Consider the following 11961-nt stretch of genomic DNA (forward strand, 5'->3'; position numbering starts at 1 on the left):
GTGTGTGTGTGTGTGTGTGTGTGTGTATGTGTGTGTGTGTGTGTGTGTGTGTGTGTGTGTGTGTTTTTCCTGTAACCAGGCAACCAGGGTGCTCAGGCAGCCTTCTGCCCCTGATGATGCAGGCTGCGTGGAGCCCAACCTAGCAGGGCATGTCTGGGTGGTCAGCATTCATTCATTCATCCATCCATCCATGTATCCATTCATTCATTGATTGCCCCTTAATGTGGTCATTCATTTGTGCAGCGAGCTTTGTTAAAGAGGCTACCTGGATATGAGTATGGATTCTGAGAATTAGATATAGCTTTTGCCTTAAAGAACCTCATCCATCCATCCATCCATTCACTGCCCTTCATATGGTCATTCATTTGTTCAGCGAGCTTGTTAAGGAGGCTAACTGGATGTAAGGATTCTGAGAATTAGATATAGTCTCTGCCTTATAGAAGCTCCCCAGCTGAGAGCTGAGGCCTGCTGTGCTTTAGCTGGTTAGGCCAGGGGCTGAGCCAGGATTTGGGACAGACGTGCCTCCTAGGGTCCCAGACAGGAGTCAGAAATGGCCTGGCTGAGTGGCTTGGGATGGGTAGTGCCTGGGCCAGCTGTGCTCATGACCCCTCCTGCGGAGGGCCCGGTTGTGCATGGCAGAGCAGGGCTGGGGAGGAGGCAGGGGTTTGGGGTTGTGGCTCAGAGGACCCTCTCAACTCCTGCTCTGGGCCTGCCCCTGAGTCTCCCTGCTGTTTGCCAGGGAGAGGTGCACTACTCTTCACCTAGTCCAGATGCTTCTGGGGTATGGGCTCTGCCAGGCTTCTGGAGTGTTCACTGAAAGGAGTAGGTAAATCCCAGCCACAGACTTGGGGCTGAAAGAAAGCCTGAGGCCTGAGGGAGGGAGCCCTGGAAGGTAGTTAGCAGACAGCACCAGGTGTCTGACAAGCCAGTTTGCCTCTCTAGCCCTAGAGAATAGCCAGCTTCACCCCTCCCTGGCTCCTTGCCCCTTGGAGGAGTCCAGCAACCTAGAGAGGATTTAGGTAGTTTAAGGCACAGGGTCATTGGCAGCAGTTGAGGCAAGGAGGGAACCGTGCTGGGGTAGACATTGTGATCTGGAGGTGACTCCAGGTTCTTGGCTCTGTCCCTTGACCTCCAAGAGCCTCTGGTTTCCCAGCTGGCACAGGGAAATAAGCCTGGCCCCTTCACTCCAAGCTGCTAGAGGATGAGAGGAGAGGGTGAATGAAAGCCCCTGGATGAGTCCTCACCCGGCACTGAGAACAAGAGCTAGAGTGATGTGCCCGGCAGGAGTAGGCAAGGATCTAACCCCTTTCCCGGGAGACTAGCCCTCTTGTGGCTGGCACTGCTGGAGCCCTGGCCAGAATGTTGTGTGCACAGGGGTACATGTGTCGGCTCTGGAGCTAGACAGCCAGTTTTGAATACCAGCCCCACTGTTTATTAGCTGATACTTAACTTTCTGGTGCCTCAGTTTCCCCATCTATAAAATGGGGATGACAGTAGTGGTCCTGAGGATTGTGAAAGTGCTAATAACAAAATGTGCAAATAGAAAGCACTCAGTGAGTTCTTTTATTAAACTCAGAGCTGTCCTCAGAGTAAATGGTAACTTAGATCACCCTTTGCGCAACAGCCTTTCAGGGCCAGGCAAGAAACGGCTGCCTTATCGGTTTGAGGAGGGGCCTCTCTCCCAGGGAGGTGTCCCTGCTGGTGTCTGCCATCCCCAGGTTTTCTTCTGAGCTGGGACTCCCGGGAGGGCTGTGTGGCACTGCCCCCTGTGGCAGGCAGGGGTAACTGCAGGGGACTGTTGGCTGGCTGGGAGTGGTCCACTGAGGCCTGATCCCCTTGCCTTCTTGCCCCACAGATCTACAGGCGCTGCTGGCTGGTGTTCCGGAAATCCTCCAGCAAGGGGCCGCAGCGGCTAGAGAAGTATCCGGATGAGAAGTCAGTGTGCCTCCGAGGCTGCCCCAAGGTTAGGGGGCCTGGGCCCTACCTCTGCCAGCCTCTAAGCAAAGATGATTTACTGAGTTTTGGGGAGTCTGAGAGCACCCTCCTGCGGGTGGCAGAGCTGTGGGGGAGGCAGAGGTAGGTGCTTGAGCCTGGCTGAGTCCCTTGTGGATGCTGTCCCAGGTGACGGAGATCAGCAACGTCAAGTGTGTCACACGACTCCCCAAGGAGACCAAGCGGCAGGCGGTGGCCATCATCTTCACCGACGACTCGGCGCGCACCTTCACTTGTGACTCGGGTGAGCAGCCAGGGCTGCAGGCCTCCATCTGCCCACTCCAAGCAGGTCATAGTCCAGGGGCCCACTGGCGGGGTGGGGGGCAGAGTAGGGCTAGCCATGGCTGCGGATGGTGGTGTGTGTGTGTGTGTGGGAGGGAGATGCCTTTGAGGGAACAGGCCTCCGGGGCTGAGGTGGGGCAGGCAGACGGAATCCACTGGCCTTGCCCTCCCTGCCTTGCATAGTGGGTAACTCAGGCTGAGGCAGATGGGGTCTATTGTATCTTGTGGGGCTGTTGGGGACCCTGAGCCCACAGCATGATGAAGTATCATCTTCTCCAGAGCTGGAGGCGGAGGAGTGGTACAAGACACTATCTGTGGAGTGTTTGGGGTCCCGGCTCAATGACATCAGTCTCGGGGAGCCAGACCTCCTGGCCCCGGGGGTGCAATGTGAACAGACAGGTGAGACCTGGAGCTGGAGGTAGGGGTAGGGAGAGGAAGAGTAGAAGAGGGGAAGAGGAGGAGGAGGAGGAGGAGGGAGGAGGAGAAGAGAAAAGGGGAGGAGGAGAAAGGAGGGGAAGGGGAGAAGAGGGGAGGAAGAAGAGAAAGGGGAGGAGAAGGAGAAGGGGGGGAAGGCGAGAAGAAAGGAGGAGGCCTCCCTCCTGGAACGCTCTGGGCCCACTTGTCCTCTCCCACACCAGATCGCTTCAACGTCTTCCTGTTGCCCTGCCCCAACCTGGACGTGTATGGCGAGTGCAAGCTGCAGATCACCCATGAAAACATCTACCTCTGGGACATACACAACCCCCGCGTGAAGCTCGTCTCATGGCCCCTCTGCTCGCTGCGCCGCTATGGCCGGGATGCCACACGCTTTACCTTTGAGGCTGGCCGGTAGGAGCCTCTGACCTCCCGCACCCCTGTCCTACCATAGTCAGGATGGTGGCTGCTACTCACTCTGTCAGGCACTGGGCTAGGAACTTAATTTACCTGCAGAGCAATCCAAAGGGGAATGCAGTATTCCCATTTTACAGATGAAGAAATTGAGGCTCAGAGAAGTAACTTGCCCGCAGCAGGTTAAGTGAAGCCTGTTTACCAAAAGTCAAACTGCTTGGGCTCAGGCGCTGGCACTGATACTTCTAGCTTTGGGATTGTGGACCTGAGTCTCAGCTTCCTCATCTCTCAAATGAAGGACAATGAAAAATACCTAACCTCATAGAATTACAGTAAGGATCGGCTATCGCACAGCTTGAACTCTGGAGCCAGCTTGCCTAGATTTAAACCCTGTATAATCCTCTGTATAACCTCGGCTAAGATACTTAGCCTCTGTCTTATTTTCTCATGTGTAAAAATGGCTTAAGAAAACTCATACCAATGAGGAAACCTATAGACTGTGTAGACCAGAGGTGGTAGTGGAGAAAGCAGACGAGTTAATGCTTGGAAAGCATTTTGAACACCATCTGGCACATAGAAAGTGCTCAGTAGGTTGGAGCTGTGTGGTCAGACAGCCCTGCCTGATACCCTGAGGACCCAGTGTGGTGTTAGGGCTGGGGCACAGGAGAGCCTGACCAAGCACCTGCATGTGTGTGGAGGGGCCCCTACCACCTTGCCCTCTGTGCCACCTGTGTCCCCAGGATGTGCGACGCTGGGGAAGGGCTCTACACCTTCCAGACGCAGGAGGGGGAACAGATTTACCAGCGGGTCCACAGCGCCACCCTGGCCATCGCGGAGCAGCACAAGCGGGTCCTGCTTGAAATGGAGAAGAATGTGAGGGTGAGGCAGTAGGCATCTCAGTCCAGGGTGCATGGGGAGACCAGGGGATGGGCGGGGCCTCGGACCTGGGGCCTACCCCCTAAGTCCCAGCATGTAGACAGGCAGTGTCTTGGGCCTGCTGCTCTGGGTTAAGCCATTGCCCCTAGAACTCATGGGAGGGACCCCTTCTCTGCCCACAGCTGCTGAACAAGGGCACAGAGCATTACTCATATCCCTGCACGCCCACTACCATGCTACCCCGCAGCGCCTATTGGCACCACATCACAGGTTCCCAGAACATCGCTGAAGCCTCAAGCTATGCAGGTGAGTCATGGTTAAGCCCTACAGGAGGCACTGTGGAGGACGAGGCTTACTGGGCAGGGATCTTCTAACCTGGATCTTGAGTCCTGGGTTTGCCTTGTGCCCACAGGTGAGGGGCATGGGGCAGCCCAGGCCAGCTCAGAAACGGACCTCCTCAACAGATTCATCCTGCTACAGCCAAAGCCCAGCCAGGGGGACGGCTGTGAGGCCAAGACCCCATCCCAGTGACTGGGAGGCCGGCGCACACCGACGACTGCTAGGGCTGCCTGTAGTGACTATGGACCACCTCCACAGGCTGCTGGCCAAGAGCCCAAAGAAAGGGAGCTGCTGTCCCTCCCCTGCCCCCAAGGGTGAGGCTGGACCAAGGCACAGGGCTGGCCACACCGCCTGAGCATGTGTGAGGGGCTGGAGCTACCATGGACTATATACTGTTAATAATTTTAATATATACGGCTTATGACATATTCTGTATTAATGAGACTCTCCCCCCCTCCAACGCCTCCCCATACACATTTCTTAATCCCGTGACCAGGCCACAGTCAAGGCTGGTTTTGAGTGTGAGAGTAGCCCTCCAGCTGCCAGGACCTGCTTGAGCTGCCAGGGCCAGAGGGGGACAATCAGAACGCGAGGCTGGCCCTCTGATCACGGGCTTTTCCCAAGCAGCCCAGGGGCCAAGAGAGCAGGTGGCTTCTCTGTTCCTGTGGGCCCAGAGAGGCACCAGAGGGCCCCAAACTTCCACTGTGCCATTTGGCAGCCTTGCACTTGGAGTTTTAAGCAAAGGTGACATCTGATTGACATCTCAGGTGAAAATCTGGTTTTAAAACGTTATTTCTGCACAGGCTCCCTCCTGCCTAGTGGGCTCAGATGCCCTGGGGGTAGGGGTGCTGGTTACCTCAGCCAGGTGGAGGATGGGAGGATGGCCGGTTGGAGCTCTCCTACCCCAGGCCAGGCCAGGAGGGAAGGTAGTGGCAGGACTGCTGTGGGGAGGGCTCCTGCTGCCCTTCTAACTGACCAGGGTGGGCAACACCCCAGCAGAGGGGGCCACTCTGCCCTGTTTGGCCACCCCATGGCCAGCCAAAAGCACTCAGAAACTGACATCCCCTTCCCCTCCTCCCCACATGGTGCTGAGGCTCCCTGCTGAAATGCAATTAAAGCAATTGATTTTCTAGTGCTGGTATTTATTGACTACCTTGCAGAAGGGCTATCTTTTTATTCACGTCAAACCTTCGGTTGCGTGCTTTTTCTTTTTTTTTAAATACTTTAGGGTTCTGATTTGTAGGAACAGACCTTCTTGTAAATAACCACTATCCGAGTTGTGGCAGGAGGATGATAAAGTTAAGAGGCCCCCCCCTCTCAACAGAGCCCTGGGGCCAGGGAGGTGGCTGCAGCCACCTCAGCTCTCAACCTGATGCAGGCAATGACCACCCAGAGGAATATGCTAGCGTGAAAAGGGAAGCCCGGGTCCCAGGGCCCTGGGGAGGTAGGAAGAGCTGGCTGGCTCAGCTAGTGGCACGATGACGCATGAAGGAGATTATATTGTGCTCTTTATTGCCAAAAATAAAAACTTTTTAAAAAGACAACTACTGTTATGTTAATCAATAAATATCCCTTCTTTTCTGCACTGCATCTATGGCAGCCTGATTAAATGCTTTGGGTATGTTCCTACCTGGAGACAGGGCTAAGAGGTCAGGGCCAAACACCTTCATTAATAAGAAATGAAATGGGGGTGGGAGAGCCTCATTCCACCTCCCTCCCACCAACTAAATGACCATCAGGCTCTTGGCAGTTAAGGAGTTCTCCATAACTGATGGGTAGAGAATGAAATAACGTATTTATTTGTGTGTGTCTGTGTGGGGGGACAACCAGGGTCTAACATTATTCCCGAAGGGTTACTTCTCAAACTAGGAACTTGGGAATTTGAGTGAGGCGCCAGTAGGCTGGCCCTGGGAAAGGGACTGGAAGGGTATATATGCAGCCTGAATGGGGCTTCTAGCACTCAATTCTAGCACCAGAAACCTAAGGTACAACTGCGAACTTATAGACAGAAAGGTAATTACAGTAAAGCTCTAGAACGAGCAAGAGCAGAGGGGAGGTCCGGCTGAGCAGTTCCCAGCAGGGAAGCAGTATGGCCCCTAGGGCCACATGAGGAAACGAGGTGGAAGGGATGTTTTGGTTTCTGGGTAGCACTACTGGCCCTTAGTAGGACCAGGATGCTAAATGTCAGTAAAGAACGGGCCTGCCTCAAATATCTAGCAGCATCCCTGGTAATCTACCTGCAATCAAGAAAGGCTGGGATGAGCCCACCCTTCTCTACTGCGACCCTTCTAGTTGGTACTGATGGCCCACCAAGAAGCTTGAGCAATGGCAGCCCCCAAGTCTGGAAGAGTCTCAGGAGAGACGTGAAGTCCAGCTGGCTGCTGGCCTGTTTCCCCCTTTTTGCTGATATAGCCAAGCTGCAGCTAGTTTATGGTCAGGACGTCACTCTGGATCTCGTGGCTTAACTGGGTCTGTAAATCACTCAGCTTCTTCTTCAATCCAGACAGGGCTGAGAGAACGATGGTTTCAGGGCGCAGGGAGCCACAGGACTCCACGTTGTAGAAAAACCTAGAGGCAAGAGTCTGGTGAGAGCCGTCCACAAGGCAGGCTGCCAGCCTGCGCTCTGACCATGGGCCAACCCTTCCTCCCTTCTGGGTCTTGACCCCTTGCACATCAGGAACGTGACCTTGCCCCACAGCTGACCTCCCTTCACCCAGAACCTCTTACACACAGTAGGCCCAGCCCACTCTGCAGGCCCTCAAAGAGGCTGCAGCTGCTGCAGAAAGACACTATGAAAAATCTCAAAAAATCTAAAAATTTCTCAAACATGTATGTGTTCCACACTGAAGAGAAAGCAGGAAATCCAATAAGCAGTGATCACACACTATAGCACTTCATGTTCCTGACTACAAGAACGTGGTGGAAGCTTCCACCCCTAGCCTGGAACTGAAGGTTCCCTTCTTTGGGGGCTGAAAATCAGGACAGGAACAACTCACGTAACTGGAGGGCACGCCTTTCTCAGAGGGACCCAAAGGGGGATGAGAAGCTGCCCCACCCAGGATGTGCACATTATCATGGGTTTAGCAGTTATCGGCCCCTCGGCAGCCTACGGGAACTGGGACACAAGGCAGAGGGTCTCCCTCAGAGCCTGCACCTAAAGCCGACATTCTTACACACTCTACCTTTTACTCTCAGACCAGGTTCTTACCTCTCTGGCTTGCCGTTGGGGTCGTAGGGTGCCTGGGACTCATCCTCATCCAGCTCCGAGTACTCACTCTTTGGCCTGAAGTCAAACACAGGTCATCGAAGGGTTGCTGTCGCTGCTTCCAGAGCACATTAGCTCATACCAAGTCTGCCCCTTCTCAGTCATTAGCAGCTGCTTCCATACCCACCACCCTAAATGCTGGCCTGCACTCCTGACCAGAACATACCATTCCTCTGGCTTGGGGTACACTGTGTGTCTCAGGGCATTGTCTGGATCATATTCAAAAGCCACCCCTGCGGTAGGGTTCCACTTGGCGTGTTCCTTGCCAAAGCCCTTTTTGGCATAGGCTCGAAGTCTCAGCTCCTGCCCCTTTCTGAGCTTGACGATAAGGATGTCTGCGGGGAGAGGCTTAAATCACTCAAGAGCCAGGAGAGGCCCTCTTCCCCCCAGTGTTGGTCTGGTGAGCCACTGAAAGACCACACACATCTGGAAAAATGCATCTAAAGCCAGTTTACAAGGAGGCAGGCAGCGCAAGAGGCTGAGCCTGATCTCGGTTTCCCCTCTGGCCTGCAGACCAACAGGGGAACAGATGTCTGCACACTCACTCCAGCCCCTTACCATCCTGCTCCACATAGTCATTGGGGTCATTGTCTCGGTTCCGGGACGTCACCTGTGGGCAGCCCAAAAAGAGGCATAAATTAGCTGCTCATCTCCCCAGTCACCTCTCTGGCAACCTTCTTCCAGCACCTCTAGATGGCAATTGGCCAAACTAGGGAAAGTCAGCCTGGGAATGAGGTGGGAGAAGTCCTACCAGGACCGTCTGTGCTGTGAATGGATTCCAACCCCCCTTCACAGCATTCTACTCGTCTTCTTAGTCAAAACAATCCCAGAACCTTTAAGAGGGCCCTTAGGTGACAGGGCATAGAGCACCAACCATGCTGCTGCCCAGCTAGGCAGGAAACCAGAATCAGCGCTTCAGACATCAGCTTAAGGCAGAGGGTAACAGAGAAAGTAGCGTTTTACAAGGATTCAGAGCCCTGGTGGCGCAGTGGTTAAGAGCTACGGCGAGCTACGGCTGCTAACCAAAAAAAAAGGTCGGCAGTTCCAATCTAACAGCTGCTCCTTGGAAATGCTATGGGGCAGTTCTACTATGTTCTATAGGGTCACTAGGAGTCGGAATCAACTTGACGGCAACGGGTTATACGGATTCATCCCAATCTGGCCCACCTGGGAGTCGGTGAGCAAAGGGCAAAGGTCCTGGGCAGGAAGGATGCTGAGACACTGACCGGAATGACGCGAGGGCTGTTGGAGATGAGGTCTCGGGACGTGACATGCCGAGTCTGGTCTTCATTGCACCGCACATCAAGGGTGAACTCCACCGAGCACTCAGGGCAGAACTCTTCACACGTGCAGTCCTGAGGCAACAGAAGCAGGGATGGATGCGTGGAGAGGTGCAAACCCAGACTTGGATCCCTGCTCCCAATACCCAGTTCCTTAAATTTATTCATAAGTAAAATGGGGTTGATCATGGTTTCAAGGCATTTGTGGGCCTGTCAATCTGAAACACTGTTCTCAGGAGCTGCTCAAGTGCAGGCACTTCCCAGCTTAGAGACAACCTACATACATACTGGCAGCCATGTTTCCTTCTCACCCCTGCCCCTACCCTGCCCAACTGCCAGCCACCACCAGGAGATGCTCTCCTAAAATCTCACGCAGGCCCTCAGGCTCTCTCCTTTAGAGAAGCGAGGCTACCAGTGAGAGGAGGATACCTTCATACTCTAGAGTTCAGCTTCCCATGAGTAAGTGGGAAAGATAACGATCATTTAAAGCAAAACGGAATAAGAGAGGAAAGTATGATTCAAGTTCTAGAATACTGACCTTTTCTAAAAACTTGTGAAAAGTTCAGACACAACTAGACAATAGTATAACAACTGCGACCACGCAACCACCTCAACTTCGATAATAATCAGCACAGTGCCATTCTTTAAACAACTGACTCTTGAAACCACCTATCCCCATGTTAGGGACTACCTGCTGCAGTTTAACTTCAGGCAAGAAGAGAGTTACTAGAGTGCAATCAAACAAACAGTTTTCCCCCTCACATCCGTGAGGAAAACCCAAGAAACCTGCAGTCTGTGAAATGATAAGGGAGAAGAAACACCTGGAGGCCTCAACTGGCCAGACAGCAGTCCTACACGGGTGAGGCAGGAGCGCACCAGGCCTGCCCCATCTCAGTCACCAGCAGCCATTTCCACACCCACCATCTAAATGCCTGCCTTTAGTCACGACAGAAGTGGCCTTCAAGAACGAATCATCTGCTTAGTGAGAAATACAAAATGGAAAAATCAAACACAATGGAAGATAAAAACACGACAAGGTCCTCAGCCTCACACACACAAAAACAGGTTTTGTACACCCATATTCACTGCAGCACTATTCACAACAGCCAAAAGGTGGAAACAACGCAAATGTACATCAACAGATGAACGGATAAACAAAATGTGGTCTATACATACCATGGAATATTACCCAGTCATAAAGAGAAATGAACTTCTGACGTATGCTACAACATGGATGATCCTTGAAAACATTCATTATGCTGAGTGAAATAAGTCAGACACAAGAGGACATGCTGTATGATCACATTTATATGAAGTTTATCTACAAGAGACAAATACATAGAGACCAAAGTTTGATTCGTTTTACCAGGGGCAAGTAGGAAGGGAAAAAGGAGAATTACTGCTTTAAGGGGCACTGAGTTTCTGTTTGGGTTGATGAAAAACTCCTGGAAATGGACAGTGGTGACGGTTGCACAACAGTTTGAACATAATTAATGTCACCGAATTGTACACGTAAAGAAGGCTGAGTTGACAAAAGTTTTGTTATATATATCTTCCCACCAAAAAAAAGGAGTGAAGGAAGAAGGGACTGTTTGAGATTAAGAGACTAAAGAGACATACCAACCAAATGAAACGCATGAACCTTGACAGGATCATAGCCCCACAAACAAAAAATGATAAAGGACATTTTGGGGACAACTGGGAAAATCTAAATCTAAACTGAAGGTATATATCATGAATTAATGCTAATTGTCTTAACCTGCTGCTGTTGAGTTGATTTCGACCCACAGCGACCCCACAGGACAGAGCAGAACCTCCCCCACAGGGTTTCCGAGGCTGTAAATCTTTATGGAAGCAGACTGCCACATCTTTCTCCCACAAGCAGCTGGTGGGTTCGAACAGCCAACCTTTCAGTTAGCAGCCAAGTATTTAATCCACTGTGCCACCAGGGCTCCTCTAATGGTCTTCAGTATGATAACAGTGTTGCGGTTACACAGAATATCCTTATTCTCAGGAGACGCGTGCTGAAGTATTTAGGAGAGAAGTATCAAAATGGTTAAGCAAAAATAACAATATCTATGAAAAATAAAGCAAATGTAGCAAATATTAACAACTGGCAACTACAGGTAAAAAGTAAATGGGTGCTTATTTTCTATTTTTTTTAAGTTTTCCATAAATTTGAAAATTTTCAGAAAAAGATAAGCAAAAAAAAGAGAAACATATACCATCTTTGTTTGATAAATACTAAAAAAATTTAAAAGGGAATTGCTAGGTCATAGGACATGCATATATTTATACAAAACCAAAATCCATTGCCACTGAGTCGATTCCAACTCATAGTGACCCTACAGGACAGGGCAGAACTGCCCCATAGAGTTTCCAAGGAGCGCCTGGTGGATTTGAACTGCTGACCTTTTGGTTAGCAGCCATAGCACTTAACCACTACGCCACCAAGGTTTCTATGTTTATATGAGATATGGCCAAATTGCTCCTCGATTGGTTGTACAACTGTCCCCACCAATATCTGTGATGTTTTATTTCTTTAAAACAAAAATCTGGAGATGTGAAGCAAATATGGCGAAATTTGGATGGGACACGTTGTTTGGTAGAAGCATGGGTGTTTGTTACTGTTCACTCCATGCGTCTCTGTGTGCTTGAATATTTCTTTTAAAAAATACGTAATACATTTACAAAATATATTAGCCACGATAGAAATAACATGCCCTTGGGGATATCAGAAAACAGGTCAATTCAGTATCACCCAAAGCCATCATGAGGTAACAGTCTCAGGCTGTTATCTAATGCAGCCTCAGTGGGAGGATGCAGGTCACCTAACCCTGTCACACTCTATCCTCAGGCTGTAGAAAGCCTGTTAACGTATCACCAGAGAGCAAGCACTCACACAGAGGAAGGGTGTCAAAGTTTGGGATGTTTAACTACCACCACCTATGGGGGACAGCATGAATCTGGCAGACACCAGTACACCAGTCTCTCAAGTATTGTTCCTAAGGGACAATTCCCATTCCCTTTGCTCCTGGTCCTCGCTCACCCCAACCTTCTATTGACTCCTTTTAGCCACCTAGGCCCCTGTCACTGGGA

At 51.3% G+C, this 11961-nt stretch overlaps 2 protein-coding genes across 2 annotated transcripts in view; one reads left to right on the forward strand and one right to left on the reverse strand.

Annotated features, from left to right (window-relative positions):
• DOK4 (docking protein 4) overlaps positions 1-4509 on the forward strand; it is a 6901-nt gene extending 2392 nt beyond the window's left edge. Inside the window, exons 2-8 of the mRNA XM_004371549.1 lie at positions 1856-1963; positions 2122-2236; positions 2554-2673; positions 2913-3102; positions 3843-3981; positions 4161-4284; positions 4391-4509. Coding sequence (XP_004371606.1) covers positions 1856-1963; positions 2122-2236; positions 2554-2673; positions 2913-3102; positions 3843-3981; positions 4161-4284; positions 4391-4509 — 915 coding nt within the window. The remainder of the gene's footprint in view (positions 1-1855; positions 1964-2121; positions 2237-2553; positions 2674-2912; positions 3103-3842; positions 3982-4160; positions 4285-4390) is intronic.
• Positions 4510-5316: 807 nt separating this feature from the next.
• POLR2C (RNA polymerase II subunit C) overlaps positions 5317-11961 on the reverse strand; it is an 11437-nt gene continuing 4792 nt past the window's right edge. Inside the window, exons 5-9 of the mRNA XM_004371550.2 lie at positions 8809-8937; positions 8141-8192; positions 7749-7917; positions 7526-7600; positions 5317-6885 (exon numbers count right to left, since the gene is read on the reverse strand). Of these exons, the coding sequence (XP_004371607.1) occupies positions 6741-6885; positions 7526-7600; positions 7749-7917; positions 8141-8192; positions 8809-8937 (570 nt within the window). The 3' untranslated portion in view covers positions 5317-6740. The remainder of the gene's footprint in view (positions 6886-7525; positions 7601-7748; positions 7918-8140; positions 8193-8808; positions 8938-11961) is intronic.

Source organism: Trichechus manatus, unplaced genomic scaffold, assembly GCF_000243295.1.
Source record: "Trichechus manatus latirostris isolate Lorelei unplaced genomic scaffold, TriManLat1.0 scaffold00014, whole genome shotgun sequence".
NCBI lineage: Eukaryota > Metazoa > Chordata > Mammalia > Sirenia > Trichechidae > Trichechus > Trichechus manatus.